The sequence below is a fragment of the Tursiops truncatus genome, chromosome 10 (genome assembly GCF_011762595.2).
Source record: "Tursiops truncatus isolate mTurTru1 chromosome 10, mTurTru1.mat.Y, whole genome shotgun sequence".
In the NCBI taxonomy this organism is placed as follows: Eukaryota; Metazoa; Chordata; class Mammalia; order Artiodactyla; family Delphinidae; genus Tursiops; species Tursiops truncatus.
The window spans coordinates 65,331,459-65,354,551 of NC_047043.1; the positions used below are offsets into that span (position 1 = coordinate 65,331,459).

Consider the following 23,093-nt stretch of genomic DNA (forward strand, 5'->3'; position numbering starts at 1 on the left):
CTGGATTTTTCGGGGTATGGAATCTCAGCTCACCTGAGGACAAGTGATCATGCCCTGCTCCCAGGTAGTCCTGTGGGTAAAGTGGGCCCTGAGAGGAGAGGGGGCTAAAGGACCTGAGGACTAAGGATACCTTTGGGTAGATTTCTAAGGGTGACCTCTAACACAACCCTAAACCCACCATGTGGGGACTTCCTGGTGGTCCAGTGGTTAAGACTCTGCACTCCCAATGCAGGGGGCCTGGGTGCGATCCTTGGTAGGGGAACTAGATCCCACATGCATGCTGCAACTAAGACCCAGCACAGCCAAAATAAATAAATAAATATTTAAAAATAAATAAATAAACCCACTGTGTGATTTCCACCAACCCAGCAGCATCTCCCGTAGGCAACAGCAAGGCCGCACCTATTCCAGGAGGAGCTCAGCCCCTAGGAATCAGGCCCAGGGAACCTGCACTTCCGGAAGTTCTTAACCCCAAACTTCACGCTACTCAGTGGTCTCAGGTGTACTCTGACTGATAACTCTAGCTCATTGCTACTGGATACAGGTCTGAGAGAGTAACATCTGCACCAACAAAAACTTATTAAAGATGCCATTTCGTGAGCCCCACAGGAGAATCATAACTTAGAGTGGGGTCCTGATTCCCCCCAAATTTGTATGCACTTTAAAACTTTGGAAGAAATGTTTGCTGCGTGGTTCCCATGCAGTTTCCCATTAGTATTACGTGATGAGTATTTAGCAATAACATCACCTGTGCCCTCCCCACAGAGACTGTCTATTGAACTGGGTGGGAGTATCCACGTTGTTTTAACTCCAGGTGATTCTAAGTTTAGGCCCGGTTTAAGCACGAGGACTTCTGGGTACAGTGGTGAGAGTTGCTGCCTGTCTTTGGTCCTTTTGCCTTTGGGGAGGCATCAGTGTCTGCTCTACATGGGATTGGAAGGGGCAGGGCAGTGTGGCCCAATTACTCTATGCTGTAGCAGAGTTTTTGGACATCTGTGTGAGGGGAGAGCATGTGTAGGCAGGAAAGAAAAAGCTCATAGCTTGTTCTCCATGCAGGAGCTCATTGTTCCTGAATCTCTTTTTCATACAAACATGAACTCTTAATCCTATCAAGTATCTCTTTTTCATACAAACATGAACTCTTAATCCTATCAAGTAGGACCTGTTTTATACTTTACAGATGAGGAAACTGAGGCAAGAGGTTCAGGGATTTGCCAGGGGTCACATGGTGGCTGAGCTGGGATTCAGACCAGCTGGTTCCTGCAGCAATGGGCATTCAGGTGAGTCCAGTTGTCCCGGGCGGGTGCAGGGGTGGGGGGGTGTCTCTGGGACACCTGGCACCAGCACCACAGTGGAAGGCAGAGCTGATTTGCCATTAGTTATACCCCTCTTCATAGCTGAAGGAGGGCCTGGGGCCAGTTACACCACCTCGTCTTCAGAGTCAGGCTGCCTGTGGCACTTTATCATCAGTAACCACTTTGCGGGAGCTGCTTGTTTCCTGCTATCTGCCTTGTTGGAGATGATGCATGCGGATGAGATGGTGCAGCTCCTGCCCTTCCCAGCCATATAGCTTAGCTGCCGCAGGCAGCAAATGCCCCATCTCATGTGTTCACTCATGGGGATGCAGGAGATAAAAGGAGGGGGACTCTCAGTGACGTACCCAGGAACCCACCTAAAGTCCAGCCCAGAGCAGGACCTGCCATGGGGGAGACAGGGATGAACCAGACCCATTCAGAGTGTGACCTAGGATTCCCACAGAGCTGGGTTCAAATCCTTTGTGACCGAAGACAAGTCACTTAGTCTTGAAACTCAGCTAAGGTGGGACAGCTAATTGATCTCATAAGAAATCAGTGGCAAGAAGCCTCCATAATGCGGGGAGGGGAGAGACGGTTTTCGTTTTTCTGTGTGATACCCTGGTGGGCACTGATCTGAGGTGGGAGCTAGGATTTGAGGTAAAGATGGGATAGGAATTTACAGTAGAGATCCCAGGGCAGGCACATGTGGCAGTAAGAAAGTTCTAGGAGGGAGTGACCTGCGGATACCATGTGCTTGGGCCACGACCACTAAAGGGCATGGCCCCCAGCCTCACCCCTGCCCAACCTCCAGCAGCTGAGCCTGTCAGCAGGCCAGCCCGGTCAGGGACAGGAGAAGGTTGGCTTTCTCCCCTGCCTATGGAAGATGCCTGGTGAAGTAGAGGGGGCCCCAGTCCCTGTGCCACCATCAGGGTTTGGCACAGACCTTTCCTGTCTCCAAATGCCCACAAGAGCTGCTCTGCTGAATGGTGAGGCTTTGGGGTTCAGTCTTTATCCCCTGCTGGGAGAAGCTATCTAGATACCAGGACGGGGCCCACAGCTTAGACTTTCCAAAATGGGTGGGGACCATCCATAATAAAAGTTCAAAGAAGTGCACACATTTATTGAAGTCTTTCCACGTGCTTTTTATATATTAACTCATTTAATTCTCATGAGGCAAGAACCACTTACCAATCCTCTGGTCATTGAATAGCCCTGAGCACCTACTAGGTACCAGGCTCCATTCTGGAGGCTCAGGACACAGCCATGAGTAGACATTCTCCGTGACCCAGTCCCAGTCTAGACCTGCTCCTGGCAGGAAGGAAGCAAACAGCTTCAGTGCATCAGCCACCCAGACTCCCAGTCTCCTGAAAAAGGGCTCAAGGCCAAGTTTCATCCACAGCACTCCTCAAACTGGCCCCACAAGCCAGGCCTGTAATCTGGGCCTACACTGTCATCTGCTGGTCACATTGGGAAGGGCTCCAAACAGAGTACTCTCGCTTTCCTCCACCAAAGGAAACTGGTCCACTTACCCACTGAGGCTTGGGCAGGGGACAACTTGCGTGTGGGAACAGGCCTCCTGGGTCCCTCTGGCGGAGTGGAGGTGAGTGTGGTCTCTCTGGGGGAGTCATCCAGCAGCACCCTTGGCCTGGTGATCCTCACAGAGCAGTCTGACAGATCCACTTCCCTAACAGCACCGGCGTGAAGAAAGGGGGTATTCAGTAGAGAGGCAGAGAGGGTGTGGCACATAGGGCTGGCCCAGCACAAGGTAGGCGCCCCATGTTTCTGGGGGTCATCTCCATCGCTAGTGTCATGGCTGTGAGGAAGCCCATCGTCCCTTACACCTTTCCCCTGCCCAGCCCGAAACGTCCATTGTGACCTTGTGTCCAAACCCGGCACAAGGCCCGGCACAATGAAAGACTTGCCTTGCCTCTGGTCAGAAGTGATGTTGCGTCTCTTGTCACTTCCTAGAGAGGGGTGAGTTGTTGCTGTCATCATCGCTGTTCTGGGTCACAACGCTGCGTAGGACTCTTCTAAGGCCAACCCCTTCTGGGTGCACCTCAGCCCCAGAGTCCAGCAGAGGGCCTGGTGTGGAGGAGTTGCGAATGATTGAAGAGAATGAAAAAATGGTGAGAGGAGGGGGCAGCTCTTTCTTCAGAGAACATTCTTACCTTCTTTGGGAGTCTTGGGTGTGAGCTCTGGGGTTAACCCAACTGAGGTAAAATCCAGGCCCTGCCACATGCCGTTACCCTACTGCTCTGTGTATCAGTTTCCCCATGTACAATATGAGGGCACGGGCTTCCCTGGTGGCGCAGTGGTTGAGAGTCCGCCTGCCGATGCAGGGGATGCGGGTTCGTGCCCCCCGTCTGGGAAGATCCCGCATGCCGCGGAGCAGCTGGGCCCGTGAGCCATGGCCACTGAGCCCGCGCGTCCGGAGCCTGTGCTCCGCAACAGGAGAGGCCACAGCAGTGAGAGGCCCGCGTACAGCAAAAAGATAAAAAAATTTAAAAAATATGAGGGCACAACTGGTGCCCATACTCTGGGGTTGCTGGGGGATTAAATGGGTTCTGATTTTGCCTGCAAGTGCCGTGGGAGGTTCACACACACACTTCAGGTCTGAGCTGCCCACAGGGATTTACGGCAGGAATCCTGTCCTCCTCCTTCACCTGGGGCTTCAGAGCGTCACCTTATTGACTAGTTATTGAGCCGCTGCTAAGTCCTTTAAGTCTCTCATAATCTGGTGTTCTCAGCCTCCTCTGGGTAAAGAGCATCTGTGCGAGCTCTGCCAGAGAGAGGCCCACACTCCCCTTGCTTGGCCTTCTGGGGCCTCCAGCCTGCTGGCATGGGCGTGAGTGGTGGTGGGACGGAGGTTCAGTGTCTGCCGCCTGGGTCCTGACCAAGAGGGGCCTGAGTAGCAGGGCCAGGACTAGGATGAGGCGAATGAGGCACCCAGGGCACAGATTTGAGGAGACATTCACGTTCAGGTTGGTGCAAGTGTAGTATCAGCGCCCGAGTGGCGCCTGACATTTTGAACCCTGTGCTCCCTTTCACCTCACTCTAGTTCCTGCCCGGCCAGATGAGCCCCCATGTCAGGACCTGCAGTGTGAGGGCTGCACTCCATGCCACATGGGGGAAAGGCAGGGGAGGAATCCGAGGATGGGGCCAGAGGTGCACTTGGGGCCACCAAACGGGTGACTGGGCTGACGGTGGGGGACAGGAAGGCCACCTGCAGTGCCTATAGATGCCAGCAGGTGGCAGCACGGGAGCACATTGGAGGCTGGAAGGCAGATTGGGGAGCCAAGTGGGCCGTGCCTCCTGGGTGCCCCATCAGGCCCCAGCATCCTCCTGTTGCTAGGCCTTGTCTGACACTCCTTTCTCAAATGGCATAGAGGAAGAGCCAATCCCCTGCCTCTGAGCCTGATGACCCTAGTCTCTGGGTGCTAGAGGTCTTCTTCTGTGAGATGGGTGACAGTATATCCCCAAGAAGGATACTGGGAATAAAGTGAGATTGTGCCGGGATCAGGCCAATCAAAGGTAGCAGTTACTGGACCCAGATTCTGGCCCTTGAGGTGGCCCAAGGCCCTTTCTGGCCATTGTCCAGCTCTGAATACCTGTGAATGGCAGTGGGGAACACTGACCTGGCCCTCCCTCAGTGAGCCGGTCCTCTGTAACTGGCACGTGGCAGAAGCTCAATAAACCACACATTATTATTGTTACTGTTATTATTATTGACACTGTTATTACTGCAACCCCTTTATCTCTAGCTGCACTCCCAGGAAGTAGACCTGCCTACCCCTCCTAATGCAGGCCTCCAGGCCTCCAACAGAAGTACAGTAAGGGCTGGGTAGGTGGGAATGGCCAGGGTGAATGTCCCTCCTCTCCTGTTTGACCAGTGGCCAGAGGACAGGAGGCCCATCAACCCCAAGGGCTGGGACATCTACTGTTGTCCCCTCTCTACATTCTCACAGGTCAGATCCCAGAGGTGGCTGGGTAGGAGAAGCTGAGGGGATTGGCTGGGCCTTAGCCTGGATGTCACTGGGAGCACTGGGGAAGCTCAAGCAGGTGGGCACATCCATCCATGTTGCCATCCAAGAAGGTGGGAGCTGGATTAGTGGTGTGAGAGACTGGGAGACTGGGTGCTCCTTGACAGTGATCTGTGGGGCTTTGGCAGCCCCAGGGGGAGGTGCTGGTACCCAGCGACCATGTATTAGGAGAACAGAGGGGTGCAGACAAGGACATGGCCTCCCATTCCGCACTACATATGTACACCTGGAGGAAATAGGGCTGGGATCCAGGTTGTCACGGAGCCTCAAAGGGGACCTAGCCCTGGCCTTGGAAAGCTGGACTGAATCTATGGCCCTTTCCCCTGAAATACCTAGGCATAGGACGCAGGACATGCCCAGCCTCCTGTCAGGTCAAAGGGAGGTAGGAGCTTGGAGCACCTTGGGCCACGCTGGTAGGTGCAGGCTGTGTTGCTGTCCTCCATATCAAGGCCTGCCTGGGCCACATGAGCTGTGGGCTGTGGGCCCAGGATGTACCAGATTCAAACCCCAGCCCCAGCGGGCCCTGCGCCAGCTGTACACGGAGCCCTGGGCTACTCTCCCCTGGCTCCTCACTGATGAAACAGGAGTGAGACAGCCCACCTCCCCCAGCCATTGTGGGTACCAGGATCTCTGGCCTTTCAAGAATGTCTTCTGTATGACCACAGATGCCCCTGGCTGCACTTGCCCCCTGTCCTGAGCCCTCAGAGGCCAGAAGGGTGGGGGATACTCCTGGGGTTCCCTCAGATATTCTCAGCCAAGGCCCCTCACACTGAGGCCTGCTGCAGGGTGCAGCTGGATAGGATAGGGTGGCAGTGTCTGCTCTCAGCCTCTGAACACCCCCAGGCACACTGGATCCTCTTCCTGCCTTCTTTTTCATATGGCTGTAGACTTAGAGTGTGTTTGTGGATACACTTGAAACACACACACACACACACACACACACACACTCTCTCTCTCTCTCTCTCTCTCTCTCTCTCTCTCTCTCTCTCTTTCTCATCCTTTCTTCCTATTTGACATGTGTTTCCTCCCATCTCAAATGGCGATGCAGAGACTGGGTTGGTGCTGGGCCCTCTGTGGGGCTCAGTGATGTTTCTGGAAGGAACCCATTGCAAGGTCAGACTGCTCTACAGGAGTTTCTGTGCTCAACCCCACAGGAACTTTCCTTTACATTCTGAAGGCGTCTCTGGCATCTGCCTGCAGCCAGGCAACAGGATTATTGTATTCACTTTGGCTCGAAGGTGACATTTCACTTGATTAAACAAGATGGCCTCCTCTGAAGGCGGCCCTCCATGTCCACCCTCATACCACCCACTGTAACCGCTGCAGCTTCTGCCCAAAACTCCGGTCGCTACCTGTGAGGAGGGGTTTCATGCATTGATGTGCGTACAGGGCTGGGGGCCAGGGGAGCAGCTCCCAAGGGCCCCCTTGTAACAGTCACCACCAGGAGTAGTAATGGCAGGTGGGCAGCGCCGTCTCACCCCGTCTGCCTGGCTGAGGGCGGCGAGGAGCTTTCTGGTCAGTCCACCAGGCCCATGGTCACATGGAGGACACGCCACCTGGAACATTTTATCCCAATGTTTATTGATCCCACACTCTGTGGAAGACCTGGGAACTTTGGGGGGCATTTGGTATTCCTCCAGGAGTGAGAGAGAGCTAGAAAACAGAAGGTGGGTGGAAGGGAAGAGGGGGTGATGTGAGGGGACAAAGGAGGAGGAAGCGGCCCCCGTCACCCAGAGAAAGCTGCCCTGTGGCCATCACCTAGCCAAACCCACCCAACCAGGACAGGGGTCTGGGGCAGGCAGTGGGAGAGAATGGGGACAGGGGTCCTCCCGGAGCCCCCATCCCAGGCTCTGGTCCCTGGGTGCCAACCTTACTCTCCGGACTCCATTTTTAGGGTCTCCCAGACATTGGGTCCTCTGCAGCTCCCACATTCTGGGGCTGAGGGGCTATCCAACAGGATTGAGGTGCACAGCCCACACATCCCGTCTCCCCTCACCCTCAGAAATTCTCTGTCAGTCTGCTGAGGAAAGGAGACCCCTCCCCAAGACCAGGCTTGTCACTGACAGGTTCGGCTGTTTGACCCCAGTGTGGGAGGCCCATGGGGTGCTTGGGGCCCTCACTCTTACCCAAGGCCCTGTCCTGCAACCCCCAGGTCCAGCCCAGCCCTCCACCATGGGACTGGGGCTCACCCTCTCCTCGTTTCCACTTATGCTAGCCTGAAGGCTCAGTTCTTTAGCAGAGGGTCAGGATGTCACTTAAAGTCCTGGTTTATGAGATTTTCAATCCTAAAATTGTGCAGTCCTGGGAAAACTAGGGCATTAGGTCACAATAGTGACCAAACCCTCCAAACCCTTCTGAACACTGCAGGTGGGTTCCCCACACATAACCCTTGTGGCTTCCCAACACCACCCATCCCCTGCACCCCTGTGCTCTGGGAAAGACCACATTATTTTCTTCTCTTTTGTGTTTCACACCCAGCTCCTATGGGTCCTGAGGCACCGCACCTCCCCCTGGCCCTTGGGGCTCAAGCCCCCTCCCTCCTGTCCCATAGGTCCTGTCCACTTGGCCTCTCCAACCAAGGATATGGCAGGCGTCGTGACCCCATTCCACAGCTGAGGCACGAGGCCCCAGAGCAGCCTTGAACTCAGGACCAGAGGCAACTCATTGGATAGATTAAGGAAAGCCAGCTGGGCTTCCACCTCATAGCTGATATCCAAGCGACCATCCCCCCCAAAGCCCCTCACCCATCCCACCCCTCCTGGGGTTTCACACCCCCAGTGTCACAGGCTCACACTCTCTTTGTGTAAACGTCTTAATTACATCTTTAATGCTCTCACATGGAGATGCTATGAGTTAAATTACAGTTTCTGTGCATCCTAAATTACCCATAGCCCTCCAGTTGGCTCAAATGCTAACGTATTTATAGCATCTAGAGGAGGAAATAAATCCAGAACCTTCCCCATGAAGTCCTCCTAGGCCCTCACAGCCTGACACCTCGTATTTGCCACCCTCACGTCCCCGCCAACCAGCAGAGGACAGTGATGGCGGCGAGGCTGGGCACAGGGGTGTGTGTCTGTGCCTGCTCAGGTGCACATGTGTGCCCAGCGGAGAAGTGCCCAGCTCTTGGGGTCTGGCTTGATCCAGTGCCTTGCCCAGATGCCCCAGCCTGGCAGAATTCCTGCGGGGCATGGGGTGGGTGGACAATGGGTAGGTGGGTTGTGTGATCAAAACCCAGACTAGGTCTCTTAGGTCTGTTTTCCAAGGGGCTATCCCCACCCTGTTTCAGGCATTCAGAACTTCCCCTGCTAGCCTGCAGCTGGCGACCACCGCCCTCTGACCAATAGTCTCTCCCCCAACCCCAGGTCCCCAATAAACACCATGGCAGGGAACTGTTCCAGAAGCAGGTTACCTGGCTTTTAGAGCCCAATGAAGGGATGTGGTGGGCAGTGGACCCTTGCCTTTGCTTCCCTCTCCCTTCAGTCCCTGAACACTGAAGGTGGAGAAGATGGCCTACTTAATGTTCCTCTACACACCATGGGGTGGGGTGTGGCTTGGAGGGTGGAGCCAATGCAGGGGTCTCCATCCTGCCCCCTGTGCTGGGACAGGCACATGTCTGCAGGTGGGCACCTTCATGCGCATGCAGGAGGCCTTCCAGCAGGTCTGGGCACTGCATCCCTCCACACCTGCTCCTCCACCTCCCTTCCCCCTCAGCTCTCATCCTAGCTTGGGCCCAGCCAATAGCCGACCACCACGGAGGGGTGGCTGGAAGACCTCATGCATCCCTGTAATTTGGACTGACCTTGGGTATGAGCAGCCCTCCTGCTGGCATCCTTGCCCACTGGGCAGTTTCAGCTCTATCCCTGAGCCTCTCCCAGAGTACCACCGTACCATGTGGCTGTGACCTGGGTGGCTGCCTCTCCCCACCCCAGAGGAGACTCCAGATTCCAAAGATATGTCTCTCCCTGATGGATGGGAACCCCCCTACTCTCCTTCCCTTCCCCCTCCCATCCCACATCTCCCCCCATTTCCTCCGCATTAGAGGAGCAGACCCTGATGTGAGGGGTCTGGGAAGGGCACAAGGAAGCCAGCCAGCATAAGGAAGCCTTATGAGGGATGCTCTGCATTCCAGGGCCCTCAGGTCAGGGGATATCAGTGGCCATATGCCCAACCTGGCCAGGGGCCTCTTTTAGAGCCTGGAGGGTCAGCAGCTGGGTCCTCAAAATAGCTGAGGCCTTGGCAGGGCAGGTCCTGAGAGGAGGTCCTAATGATCTCGGAGTTGGCAGCTGAGGGCACTGTGGCAGGTGTTTTCATCAGAGGTCCAGGCCTGTCCCGGGGTCCTCATGCGTGGATGGCATTGGCTACATCGCTGAACACCAGCCGGCTGGGCCTCTGCATTGGGCCCTGAGAGGGGAGAGTGGTCTGCAGAGAGACAGTAAGGGGCATCAGGGACCTTGACCAAGGCCATGCACTCTCTGGCCCAGTCCCCTCCACCCTCTGGTGCCCACGTGCGCTTGGCACCAGCTATGTCTTCTGCCTGGAATGCCCTCCCACAAGCTCAGCCAAGAAATACGACCTGGCTCAGGTGACTCCTCCCCCCAGCCATCCCCAGCTTGCCCTGCCACCTCAGCCAGTTGCAGCACTTAACCTAGGTCCCAGGGCCTGCATTAATTATGCACGTACCGACCTCTCCCAGCAGAGGGTATTCACCTCTGTACCCCCAAGCCCCAAAGCCCGGGCACAAGGGCTGGCACAAGGGAGATGCACAGGAAACGACCGTCAAATAGTCAGTAGTCCCAAGAGCTGGGTGGACCAAGGTTCTCAGCCCAATTTCCTGAATATCCCAAGGGGGAATGAGTCCTGATCCTGGCGACAAAGAACTGGTAGCAAAACCAGGGGACTCCCAGCCTGGACTCTTCCTGAGCCCAGTCTCTTAATTCTGCTGCTGTGGAGCCAGGTTCCCTAGCAACCTGTGCAGTCAAGGCAAGGAGGGATGCAAAGGGGCATCATGGGTCCGGGGGAGACCAGGCCTCCTCATGGTGCTCTGGCACCTGGGGATTTCAGGGACCGGTGGCAAGTGGCCAGGCAGCCCAGTGACTCTGGCAGGATAACCACACAGGTACCCAGCACTTTGGACATGGGAGGTGAGTCCGGCTAGGGTCTGCACCTGCCTGGGGTCTGCCAGCTACTAGGAACCCACCAATCTACTCAGAGGTGCCACTGCCCCAGAATCTGACGCCAGTCACAACTCACTCAGGACTGGGATCTCAGGAAGCAGAAGAACCCAGGGTCTCAGCCCCCCAACAATCCCTCCCGTGAGTCTTCTGCTTTCCCCCTAGTTTGAGGGGGCATACCTGAGGCAAGAATCAGGATTTTCACTTGCAGAAGAGAAAACTGAGGCTCAGAGAGGCCAACGGAGCTTCCAAGGTGACCAGGCTATCAGGACAGAGCCAGGCTGGATCCCAGGGCTGCCCTGGCCTGGCCTTGTGCAGTGAGCCTGTGGGTGGCCGAGGAGCAATTCTACTAGTTTCTAAACAAACCTGACAAAATCCATATACCCGATAGCTGCCACTTGACCACATGGCAGGTGCTAGAAAGCTACATGGGAAAGGAGGGAGGGTGGGGGTGGAAGAGCCACAAACAGGCTGCAGGCTGGGTGGAGGAGCCTGGTCAGTGCCCACCTTGGCCAGCGTGGCCTGCACAGCCGTGGCGGCCTGCACGGAGGCAGTGTCCCGCCCGTGCTCCAGCAGCTCCCGCTCCAGTTCATCTTGCTCCTCCGTGGGGTCGAAGTTGTACATAGGCATGAGCTGGTGGCGCAGCTTCTCCAGCCTGGGGGGTGGGGGCAGAGACTGCTGCAGGCAGGGCAGGCCCTTCCGCTCCCACCAGCCCTCCAGGTGCTGCTGCCTGCTGACCAGCTGACACCACCATGTTTAGGGTCCTAAAATTTCCCCTGGGATTCAATGAAAGACATTTTTGCACATACAGTACTAGCTCTACCTCTTGGATGGGTGGCCTGGGAGGGATAGTTACCCACTCCTGGGACCAGATGGGGCCATGGGCCACAGAGCTGTCATCCATGAGAGCCATGGGGACTGCTTAAGCCAGGGCCTTGTGCGATCCCCAGCCTCTGAGGGGCCGGGGTGGGGAAAGGGGAGTCAGTGGCCATTAGCTCAGGGCAGCAGGGCAAGGGTGGCTCAGCCCTCCCCAGGGGAAAATGGTTACCCCCAACCCCGAGTGGGCAGAAGAGGCCCTGACTCCCTCACTAGAGAGAGGGACCCTCATGGTCGAGGGACTCTCCTTTCCCACCCACGTCCCCTGGAGTCCAGCCCAGCATTGCCCACGGGCTGGAGTCTTGGGTGGCAGATGGGGAGTTACCTCTTCTTCTTCCTGATGTACAAAACCTGCAAGAGAAGGAGCAGCATCAAATGGCGAGGAAAGGAGGCCCTAATTAATCCAGTAGTCCCTCGGGACAGGGGACATGCTGAGGCTGATGAACGGGAGAACTATAGGTCCCCATGTCCTCAGCGACCCCATCCCAGGGACACATACACCCTAAATTTGTGCTTCCATTTGACGTTTATTAGATGCTGACAGTTCCCGAACTCAGAGGTGGGGAGAAGGCCAGCCTGGGAAGACCACACAGGTAAGCCTGGCCTAGGGACGCGTGGGCCCACCCCTGCCAAAACTGACTGTGGCTCCAGCCACTCAGTGCCTGCCTCGGACTCCTCAGGGCTGAAGTGGTGGTGGTGGGGACTTCAGCATACCCCCTCCTCTCAGCTGTCCCCAGGACCAAATTTTCTCCCCGTGTATGGGCAAAAAGAACAGAGGAAAGGCAGCGGGCAGACTCTGCAGGGCAGTGGCTCTAGGCAAGGCTCTGGGCTGGCTTCCTGGGGTTTCCATGGGAGGCTGATGGCCCTCAGGAGCTGAGGAGGAGGGTCTGAGCCCCTGGACATCAGCCTAGACCACACTCCTGAACCCTGATGCTGGAGGAACCTAGGAAGACCCCTGGGTCCTAACCCCCATCATAATGACTTGAAGATAAAGGCCTAGGCAGCCTGAGAAAACATCTGAGACCCAAGAGCTCCTGGCTAGAGCAGGAAATCCTGGTACAAAGCACTCAGGGGAGGGAGGAAGGGGGTGAGACTTGGGGACCTCTGCAGGACCTGGAGCGGGAACTCCAGGGACCTCTGCCACCATCTCGCTCATCCCTCAACTGGTGTTTTTTGACTACCAGGAGCATGACTTCTTCTGCTTGGGGGAAAGCCATGTCCCTAGAGTCTGTCCCAAACCCCCTGTGGCTCCTATACTCTTTGTGGCCCATTCACAGCTTGAATCCGGTTTGTTCCCAGCCTGACCCAGAGCTCCTCCTGCTGCTCATTCCTGGGGGACCCCAAAGGCGGAAAGAAACTGCAGTGCCCCTTGCTCCCCCATCCCCTCCAGGAGGTCACATGTTGGCATGCCCCTTGCTCTCTTGTGGGTGGGATGCAACAGGAGCTCCAGGTCTCTGGCATAGCCCCTGCCTGCCCTGAAGCAGCAGCTCCAGCCCCAGCACACTGTACTCCCTCGCCTCTCAGCCCTCCTGCCTGCCCTGTGATACAGAAGGATCTTTAAGAGAGGCTAGAACCAATCTCCACCCCTCGCCCTTGCTGCTCCCTCTGCCCCAACTACTAACACCCTCCCCGCAAATACCTTCCTTTCCAAATCTTCCTTACCCTTCACTGTCCAGCTGCAGCCCCACCTCTTCCAGGAAGCCCTCCCCCACTGTTCTTCCTACGTGAGGCACACGGCCTGGCACTGATTTGTTCCTCCTTGCACCCAGCATGGCATGGCTCAGGGTTGGCATGAGGGGAGAGGAAGTAGTACTTAAGGAACATCTCCAGACCTGACCCCTGCCCAGGAGCTGTTTCCTGCCCTCCACTGCCTTTGCCCCATAACTTCCCTACCTCTCCGTTTTTGGTGATAAGGCCATCCACCGCGGCCCTCCGAATATTCCTCCAGAATGAAGAGTAAGGAAGTCTTCCTAAGTTCCCAGGACAAAATCTTTGGCCAAGAGTGACAAAGGCAGTTTCTAGGCCCTGCTCTGCTCCTGAGGTTAGGGTGTCTCAGCCTGCTAAACCACCACATGGGTGCCAAACACCGGTATTCTGCCTCACCCCTGCCCCAGGAGACTGCTCAGGCCCCGGCCTCACTCTGTGTGTTGCATCCTGGCTCTGCCCGCTGGCCAGCAGTTGTTCCCTGGCAGCAATCCGGAGCCTGTGGGGCCCATATGGTGACCCTGTTTTACCAGCAGCTCCAGCCATGAATGGATCATCCAGCCCTATTTGTCACAGCAACATGCTCCTGAGTCTAAGGCCAGCCGTCAGAGCCTATGAGGGGCAGCAGGCAGAATGCCACCATTGCCGGGCCTGCTGGGGGACCTCAGGTACACCTCCCACCCTTCCAGATCTCAGTCCTCGCAATCTCCAATGGGCCCTCGGTGACATTCTGAGTGTCCATGTATCATCTTAAGAGGAGAGTCCATATCTTTTTTTTTTTCGTCCACGCTGCACAACTTGTGAGATCCTAGTTCCCTGACCAGGGATTGAACCTGGGGCCACGGCAGTTAAAGCGCTGAGTCCTAACCATTGGACTGCCAGGGAATTCCCAGGGGAGAGTCCATATCTTCAGAGGTAGATACCAGATCTGGAAGCATCATATCCACTCTCAGGGGACACCTGCAGCCCTCACCCCAGCTCACCTCTGCCCTGATGTCTGCCCAACTCTGCCCTTCTCATGACGCTGGGGCCAGGCCTCCACTGTGATGTAATGTCTTAGCTGTGATGTCTTAGCTCTGTGATGTCTTAGCTCTAATGTTGCCTCCTTAGTTGTCCCTGACCACCCAACCTAGGAAGTCCCCTCAACTCCAACCCAGTTCCCTAATCCAGTCCCTACGGGCTTCCCTTGGCACCCTTGGTTTTACCTATCTCTCACTCCCTGTAAGAACTGCAGGGCAGGACGTTTTCTCCCTAGTCCCTGGGGTCCCGAAGGCTCGGTCCAGGGCAGATGCCCAGTAAATAATTGCCAAGTGAATGAATGAATGAATGAATGAATGAACATTGCCAGCAGCCTGCCATGCCCAAAGCATCCCATTCGGACTCTACAGCCCACGATCTATCCCAATTGCCTGCTGGCCTCTACTCCTATTGCATCCCCACACTCACTTGCCTCACTGTCCTGCTTGCTGCTCACAGATACCTCCTGTCTGCCTCCGAACGTTTGCCCATCAGGACCCTCCACCTGCAACACCCTCCTCCCCAACTCCTACGTGGCCTTCATGGCCCAACTCAAAATGCCATGTATTCCTCAGAACCTTTTCTGGTTCTTCCAATTGGAGGCAGCCTCTCTGGTCTCTGGACCCCAATAAACAAATCTCTGGGGAAGGAATGGATTGTACTATCACTAACAGACAATTGTGTTCTGATTAGATCCTCTAAAATCTAAACAGTGATCGCCCTCTGCCAAGTGAGGGCCATCTGGGCCAGCCCCAGCCTGCCCCAGCTCTCACCATGGCCACAGCCAGGCCAATCACTGTGATGATCCCAAAGGACAGAAGCATTGTGCCCACGCCGGCTGTGCCACCAGCCACGTCAGGGATTCTGGTGTCATTAAAGCTGGTGGCTTCTGGGCTGAGTGTGGTGGTCTCGGAAGCTGGCCCATCTGTGGCAGGCTCCAGGTCAGGTTCAGAGGTGGGTGGGTGGCTGCTGATCCAGCTCCTAGCAGATGGGATCCTGGAGTCCATGCTGATGCTGAGGGACTGCTTGTGGTCAGTCAACCTGCTCACTCACTTCTGACATCAGGGGTGTCCCAGCCTGTGGCCCCCACTACCCATACAGGGGGCCACGTCCTTGGATAAAGAGAGCTCCCTGCCTCCCTGGGTGTTGGAAAGGAAAAAATAAAAAACATGAGGCTGAGGATGGGACTCTGTGAGGAGATGAAGTCCCCCTAAGTTCTGAAGGCACAGGGGAAATAAAAGTTTGAGGGCAAGGGCAAGTTCAGGGAACATCAGGACATGTGCTTTATCTATCTATGGATCCCATGTGGATTTAGGAACATGAAAATGAAGCCCTGCCCCCTCTTTGTGGGTAAGATGATCATAGTGATCATACTTGGAGGATGTGAAAAGTAGTGGGGAGGTTTGAAAGAAAAAGATCATTCCCCACCCCCAGCCCCTACTCCCCACACTGCTCACCTTCTTACTTCCTGCCCCCCACATCCCTCACCTCCTGCTTGGAGAAAAAAATACTGCAGCTTTTTCCTTTCCTGGAGGAAAACACTTGCACGAAAGTCAGATAGGCTTGTCTTTGAATCCCGGTTCAGCCACTTAACTGGGTGACCCTAGGCAAGTCACTCCACCTCTCCATGTCTCAGTTTTCCTGAGTCTAAGGTAGGGGTATTAAGAACACGTCCCTCACAGAAAGGGTCATAGGGTAGCTGAAATATCAGAATGAACAAGTTCCTAGAAATGACTTAGCTCAGTACAACCCTCATCCACAGCAAGTACCCAATAAATGTTAGATCTTCTCCCTCTGGCCACTCCAGTTGGGAAAGGGGAGCCCCAGAAGCCCCTGGACCCAGCCTGCTGTGTGGTCCAGCTTGTGCTTGGAGTAAGGGCAGGGACATGTGTGGCAAGACCAGAAGACAGGAAGGAGAGAGAGGCCAAAGTCAGGTCCTCTGGTGGGCTTTCTCTGTAGGCTCTTGGGTCATTGAACTCCCTATAGGGGCTGCCAGGGACTAGGAGAAAATCAAGCGGAGCGTATCTTCAGGGGCAGGGATGGAGCTCCCACTCTGAGATGCCTTCTCTTCCCCTTCCCTCCTCCCCTGGGAGCAGAGGGTGGGTGATGTGCCCAGTCTAGGCTGTGACTTTGGCCTTCCCGGGCCAAAAGGCCCTGGGTAAGGCAGGGTGGGAAGAGGTCCTAGCCAAACTGCAGAAGAGAAGGCCGAGGGATAGGAGAGATGCACAGCTCATGGCTGCATACACACCTCTGCGATAGCTCACGGGTGTATGTGGGATGCCTCCCTGTGCAGGTATATGGGTGTGTGTGAGGTGTGCACACACCAGTGATGGCCTCTTAGGAAGGAGCAAGGCTGGCACAGAAACATGGGATGGGAGAAGCTCATCATCCCTCTCTGTCCTCCTCCTCTAGCTAGGCTGGGCACGTCAGGAGTCCCAGGTTCTTTCTTGGCTCTGCCGCTGACCCCAGATGTGACCTTGGGCCAGACCCTTAATACTTGCTCTGGGGCTCTGTTTATTCTTCCCTCCAAAGGAGAGAAAGGGCTCTGCTCATCACTGTTCAGGAATGCTTCATGGTCCAAAGGGCAAGAGAAGGAAGCCAGAGAGAAAGGGGTGGGCACCACCACCTCCAAGAACCCGCATACCGTTCTCCACCAGGTTCATCAGTCCTCCCTGCCCCAATCCCCAACCCCACCTTCGCGACTCTGTGAGTCCTCCATTCTTGCACAGAAGCGGCGACCTCAGCACTTACTTAATCCTCTCTGGGGCGCCGGACTCAGCGGGAGAGGCCAGGGGTGGTGGCGACTGGCAGGAGGCCGGGGCAAGGTGAGGGGGACCCCCAGGCCCCGGGATTGGGGGCGGCGGGTCCGACCCAAGGTCCGCCCTCCCTGGGCGCCCTGGGAGGACCTCCCTGGGCTGGGCCAGCGACGTCACACCGCCCACAGCCGAGAGTGCCTGTTCTGCCAGCCTGGACAGGGACTGGCCGGCCGGGACCCACCTCGGGGGTGGGGCTGAGGCGAGCAGCCTCGCGGCTCCGCGACGCTCCAGCTCCTCTCCTCCCTGCCAGCTCCGTGCCCCCGGCCCCGGATTGGCTGTCAGGCCCAGAGCCTGCCCTGCATTGGCCCGCTGGCCTGCCGCTCGGATCTGGCTCTGCCCCCAGCAAGAGGGGGAGCCAGGTCGCAGTTCTTGGAGACCACTCCTCACTGCCCGTGGGCTGTGCCAGAGTCGGGAGGGGGACGGTGGGTGGCCAGGCCTTCCTAAGGGCTACAACTCTGGTCTCCGGCTACTCTGGGCGCCATTTCCGCCAGGACAGAGTCGGGCTCCGCAAACGCAGGTGGACACAAATTTGGGGAGATCACTAGACTAGGAGTCCTTGAGTCTGCATTGAACTCCGGTTCGACCCTCCACTAGCTTAGTGACCTAGAGCAAGATGCTTCTCTTCCCTGGGTCTCAGCTTCCTGCTCAGATGGGCTCTGGTGTGAGGGCTCTTGTTAAACGATACCCATCCCAGGCTAGAAATGAGACATCTTCAGAGAAGTTGGGGGGCGGGATGGTATTTTTATTACAGGAGTGGTATTATTGGACACCTGGACCCAAGCAAGCCTACATACACCCCTCCAATCCAGAGCTCGATCATCTCTGGAGAGGAGCCTTCTAATCCTCAGGTTTTTAAAGGAGCTTATGGGGATCACCGGAGTAGCTTGTTACAAATACAGATCCCCGGGTCTGGGATGGAGCCCGGGAAACTGCATGCTTCATAGTAGTTTAGTCAACAGTGATCTAGTTAACAATAGATTAGGGGGCGAGGGCGTGGCATTGGCAGGCCATACTTTGCGAAACACTGCCATGAATTTTATTGGAGCGACTGAGGCCCACAGAGGGGCACATGGACAAAGCCTCACGATGACTCAGGATTCAAACCCTGGTCTACTACTTCCAGTTTCGAGCTCCCTGCTCGAAAATGGGAGCTAGAGGGTCAAGAGCGGCCCTGGGGTCCAGCTGCCACCTGAACCCCAGGTCCTGGACACTGGGTGCCACCCCCCAAATTAGTGCCCGCCCCCAACACTGGGATCCGCCCATGTGCCGCTCTACCAGCACACAGCCTACGTTAGACCAGGCCCCTGGGCATCGCACCCCAACTCTCGAATTCAGAGCCGGCTGGTGACATGCCTCCGTTCGGGTTGGCTACACACCTCCCGGCCGGGTACCCAAACGCCATCTCGGAGCAGTCACCGCAGGCTTATCCCTGCCTCGACCTTCAGGAAGACCGTCGGGTCCAGGCCCCCGGGAAGCAACCCTACTCCCAACCACGCACTTTCCCGCCAGTGGGCCTTTGGACGTAGTGGGCGTGGCGTTCATAGCCCCCACTGGCCGCAGGGGCTTCAGAGGTGGAACACATCGGCTCTAGGAACTCTGGAGCTGGGCGACGGGGTCCGCCCGAGCCCTTCCTCAGGTGCGCCAACCCCGGAAGCAGAGCGTCGGAGGGAGCTTACCGCGGGTCACGCATGTCCGGGCGCCGAGCCTGCGGCAGTTTCTTCAGGCTGGCGGGCGAGTGGGGAAGCTTCTCAGGCAGGTATGCGTAACACCCTCGAGACCTCGAGTTCGTCAGAGCTCTGGCAGCCTTCCTTAAAAAGTCTGTACCCCCGTTGTACAGATGGAGAAACAGGCTTGTGGAGAGGCGACCTCGCGGTGCGAAACTGAGAGGGAAGCTGCGCCTTTGACTTCAGGCCTCGGCTTCTCCCTGGGCGGCGCTCTGGTAGACAGAGCTGCCTCTGGAGTCCAAAGGACTTGTGTCTTGACTGGGACAGTACCTAGCTGGGTGACTTTGGGCAAGTTGCTTCCAGTCTCGGAGTCTCATTTTCCTCTCTGTTTGTCTCTGAAGAGCGGCACCTAGCAGGTGTTCAGTAAAGGCTAGTTTGAACCCTGGTCTCTGTAAGAGGAAAGGAGACCACTGGTTTTAAACCTTCAGTTAAATTTGTTTGTGATAACTTACATATAAATTAACAGAAATTGTCAATTTTTTACCTGGAAGTTTATGCTGGTGTTTAGGACTATGGGTTAAATTGGGTGGAGGGGTGATTTTCAGCATACAGATCAATGACAGTGCATGCAAAATGTCAAAAGCAAAGCTCCCAAGCAAGGGCAGTCTCCTCCTCCTAGTAATATTAGTCAAGAGTATATAAAATTGAGTTCCTCTATGTGTTGAGCTGGCTCCAAGGCCCTTGACATTCATTGACCGATGCACTGCTCACCGTGGAGTTTGTGTTATTTTCCCCATTTTATGGACGAGGAAACTGAAACACAGAAATAATGACTTTCCCGAGGTCACACCCTCTGGGTCAGATAGATCTGTCCAACCCCCAAGCCTGGGCCCTGATCCACACCAGCCCATTTATTAGTAGGGACTGAGCTATGGGTTACGATCACTTGAGCCAAAAACATGAAGAAAATGTCACTGACCAAGACAAGAAAACTCAGATAGGTGGGTGAGGGTCTAAAATGGAGTCAAAGAGGCGACAGAGCAAGAGCATGCCCTCTCTCAGGCAACAGGTCCGAGAGGAGTGGGTCCCACAAGTCTCAGCTACTCTCCTGGTTCTCCTTCCCTATTCTAGGGCAGCCACATCTGAGGACCAGAGCCATGCTGAGGAGCCAGAGCCTGTGACCTTCTCCATCTCCATCCGGCTGAGGCCAGCCACCATCCTCAGCAGCTGACATCACGAGAAAGATTTGGGGACCTTGGGGAAGTACCCAAGGGATCCTTTCCCTGAGATGTGGGACATCGGGGCAGAATGCTGAGGGCCCTCCTATCTGGCCTGGGGTGGAGGGGAGGCATTTGGGGCTGCACCTTCAGCTCACGGCAACCCCATCTGCCTCCGGCTCGGTTGTTGAGTGCCACAGAACTGGTCAGCCACTGGACAGTAGTCTTTGAGAAAAGGGGCATCCCTGAGGCCCGGGAATCCAGTGAGTACATCGTGGCTCATGTCCTTGGAGCCAAAACAGTTAAGTGCAGTGTTGTCAGGAGGGCAGGAAATGGGGGGAGGGAGGACTCTGGGGAAGAGACATCCAGGCTTTTCCATTCCACTGAGAATGCTGAGCCGAGAATGATGGGATTTTTCTGGAGGAATGTCTTAGGCAGATACTTATTCATTCATCCAACAAACTATTACAGTCTGTGCCAGGCACTGGGGGTTCAGGGATCACCAAGGTGGCCAGTGTTGGACCCACTGGCATTGTTTACAAAAGAAACCTGGGTCAGGGGAGCCAGCCACTCACATTCTCTGTGGTGCAGTTTCAGAGCCTGAGGCCAGGACTTTGGACCCAGCCCCTGACCCCTTGGCAGTTACAGTATGTCCAGGAGCTGAGTAGCTACCGATTGCAAAGGTGAGCACCATGGGCCAAACCAGAGGGCTCTGTGTGGGGAGCAGGGTCCAGCTTCCTTAAGCTCCACCAAGTTCATGGTCAGGGAGGAAGAAAGTGTCCAAGGACTAGGGAGGTGTTGGGATGAGAGAGTGATGAGAGAGGGGTCATGGTAGTAAATAGGAAGAAGGGAGGGAAGGAAGGTCTTGGCTACGAGTTCTGGGGCGTAGGAGACATGACCCTACCCGACACTTTTGGCCACAAGTTGTATCCCAACCCAGACATGGTCTTGTTGGTCCAGGTGCTGGCACTGATGATCACCCTGCTGCCCCCTCTGCAGGATGCCTGTGCAGTACATCCTTGGTGAGTGGGACTTTCAGGGCCTCAGTCTGAAGATGGCACCCCCAGTGTTTATCCCTCGGCCAGAAACGGAGGTAGGTGTGCCATCAGGACTGGGCAGGATGGGAATGAAGGGGGCTCAGGGCACCTGTCTTGTCCCAGAGTTCCACCAGGGGGAGCTGGAGCCCCATGACTGCTGTCCTTTAGAGGCAGCGCCCTTCCTGGCTGGCTGAGTAGGTGGGGCCAAGAGGAAAGAGGTCTCCTGCTCACCTCCTTGACTATCCTCACTTCCCAAGCCACTGCCCCAGCCCCTAGGCTGGCAGTGGCTCAAGATGCCCCAACTAGTGCTGCCCACCAAGTACTCAGCCGGTTCCTGTCATTTCCCTAGGAGCTGCCCCATGGGCCCATAGCCTACCCAACCCATGGGAAACAAGTGCCCTCCTCTTCCTCAGGAGGCATGGGCGAAGTGGAGAGGGCTCCAGCTGGACATCTGGAAGCCTGGTACAGCTTTGTGACCTTGGGTAGGTCACTGCCCCCTCTGGGCCCAGATGATGAGAGGGTTGGGCCTCCAGACCAGGGAACTGGTTGGGACCTTTTACCTATTACATCCACTATCTAGTCAGGTAATCACCTGTGTTTCTCAAATTACTAGGACTGGGAAGTGTATGGTCCCAGCATGCTGTGTGTAGGTGCGACACCCTAGTCTTGGGAGAAATGCTTTCTATGGCCCTTCTTGGGCTTCCCCATGACCTTGTAGGTGGCAGGGCTGGGAGCCAGAGAGAGCAGAGCAGGTGGAGGGGTATGTGGGTGGGGGCTGGTGGGCAAGCCAGAGGGCACCAGGTTCTGAGAAGGGGTGTTTCCAGAAAGGCACACACATTCTTGGGAAATATCAGGCCTCATCTACCTGTCCCAGCCAGGGACCCAGAGCCCCTTCTCACTTTCCCAGCCTCTCTCCCTCCGCCAAGAAGCCCTCTGACCCCACTTGCCCCCTGCATCATGTGGTTGGGAGGCCAGGTCCTTGACTTAATGCCCAGTGTCAGGGCAGGGACAGTAGGGAGTCTGAGACCTTGCTGAAGTCACAGGGATGTCAAGGCAGGGAGCATGGGGGCAGCACTCAAGACATCCTGTCTCCTGCGTCAGGGCCCCATACCTTACAAGGGGCTGAACCATCTGGGATTGGATGAGCTGGATAGGTGCAGAGACCCAGAGCAGGATATAGCCTGCTACCTGCAGACTTTTGGGAGGCCAACCTGTGGCCCCTCCAAGCATGCGACCTCTGGCCAGGAGGTCACTCACCATCCCCTGAGGCTGCCAAGGGTCAGGGCATGGGAGGGAAGCTACCGCGATGACCTTTGAGTGCCCTCAGAGCTGACCTGGCACCAATCATGTGTTCCAGGGTTCTGAGTGTTGGGTGTGGACTTCCGGCTCCCATGTGGGGGCCCCCCCTTTCCTGGGTGGGTCTGGGCCAGGAGAGCAGCTCTGCTATAAGGGGTGGGGGAGAGGAGGGAGGCTGCAGTTGGGAGGCCAGGTCCTCGCCTCACTGTACAGACGTTTCTCAGAATTTGCCAGGTTGCCCCAATGTGAAGCCGCATTGGGGAGTGCCTTACCAAGAACTTGAGAGGACGTGGCCTGTGGTGGGGAGTGGGGAGAATTAGTGCAAGGGAGGGACCATGAAAAAAAAAAAAAAAAAAAAGGGAGGGACCATGGTGCTTGCGTTCTCTCCATCCATTGAAGGGTGGTTTCTGATGATGGGTGCAGAATTCTGAAATGCAAAGTTGTAGGCGGTGTGTGGCCTGACCAGTTGGGTTTTCTCTGGGGATGGGGAGGTGGCTCAGTCCCCGGACTGGCAGTGTGTACAGTGGGAAAACCAAGGTTGGAAGTGTGAGCCATTCTTGCCCAGCTTGGCGAGGTGAGGCTCTCTTGAGGTGTGGGAGGCTCAGTGCCTTGTCTGTGATTAGCTTGAGGGAGGCAATGCTGCCTTCTTGGGGCTGCCTCATCAAGAATGTAATCCTAATGAGGGTCCTTATGGCACTCAGGTCCTGCTGAGGCCTTGCGCCAGCCTCTTAAGGGGTGTGGGGTCCTGTTGAGGCAGTGGCTCCAGGCAGAGCCGACAGCTGCCTGCTTTTTGCCTCCTTCCCACGTTCCCCTCTGCTCCGACCCTGCAGTGTTCTTGGATTCTCCCCTTGTTCACCTGGGAAAAGTGCCCTGGGCCTGTAACCAGCTCGATTTTCAGCTTCCCCCAAGGAGCCACCAACTCTAGGCTGAGGAGACTCTTTACTAGGTGAGGAAGAGAGT

At 56.0% G+C, this 23,093-nt stretch overlaps 2 protein-coding genes across 9 annotated transcripts in view; one reads left to right on the plus strand and one right to left on the minus strand.

Moving 5' to 3' along the window:
• Positions 1-8,131: 8,131 nt before the first annotated feature.
• Positions 8,132-17,187, minus strand: C10H3orf18 (chromosome 10 C3orf18 homolog). Of its 3 annotated transcripts, none has more exons than XM_073811155.1 (5): positions 17,101-17,187; positions 14,877-15,242; positions 11,708-11,733; positions 11,014-11,161; positions 8,132-9,754 (listed from the first exon to the last, which is right to left on the minus strand). In XM_073811155.1, exons 2-5 carry the CDS (start codon positions 15,108-15,110, stop codon positions 9,674-9,676), a joined length of 489 nt encoding a protein of 162 aa, XP_073667256.1. In that variant the 5' UTR covers positions 15,111-15,242; positions 17,101-17,187; the 3' UTR covers positions 8,132-9,673. The 3 variants fall into 3 exon arrangements, with proteins under 3 accessions (XP_073667256.1, XP_033720933.1, XP_004319812.2); XM_033865042.2 differs by lacking the exon at positions 17,101-17,187 and adding an exon at positions 16,798-17,085; XM_004319764.4 differs by lacking the exon at positions 17,101-17,187 and adding an exon at positions 16,855-17,084.
• A 1,063-nt stretch (positions 17,188-18,250) lies between these two features.
• HEMK1 (HemK methyltransferase 1, mitochondrial release factors N(5)-glutamine) overlaps positions 18,251-23,093 on the plus strand; it is a 34,552-nt gene continuing 29,709 nt past the window's right edge. Inside the window, exons 1-4 of one of the 6 annotated variants that reach the window (XM_073811159.1) lie at positions 18,251-18,675; positions 19,715-20,101; positions 20,392-20,483; positions 20,800-20,893. In XM_073811159.1, coding sequence (XP_073667260.1) covers positions 19,892-20,101; positions 20,392-20,483; positions 20,800-20,893 — 396 coding nt within the window. In that variant the 5' untranslated portion in view covers positions 18,251-18,675; positions 19,715-19,891. The remainder of the gene's footprint in view (positions 18,676-19,714; positions 20,102-20,391; positions 20,484-20,799; positions 20,894-23,093) is intronic. The other 5 variants (XM_073811158.1, XM_073811157.1, XM_033865046.2 and 2 more) reach the window with 5 other exon arrangements.

What these genes read in the sequence shown, in the direction of transcription:
- C10H3orf18 (XM_073811155.1), bottom strand. Translation starts at nt 15,110, where the DNA reads ATGGACTCCAGGATCCCATCTGCTAGGAGCTGGATCAGCAGCCACCCA. An exon ending in TACATCAGGAAGAAGAAGAG is followed by an intron (nt 11,162 to 11,707) that starts GTAACTCCCCAT and finishes CCCACCCCCCAG; the next exon opens with GCTGGAGAAGCTGCGCCACC. An exon ending in TGCAGGCCACGCTGGCCAAG is followed by an intron (nt 9,755 to 11,013) that starts GTGGGCACTGAC and finishes GTCTCTCTGCAG; the next exon opens with ACCACTCTCCCCTCTCAGGG.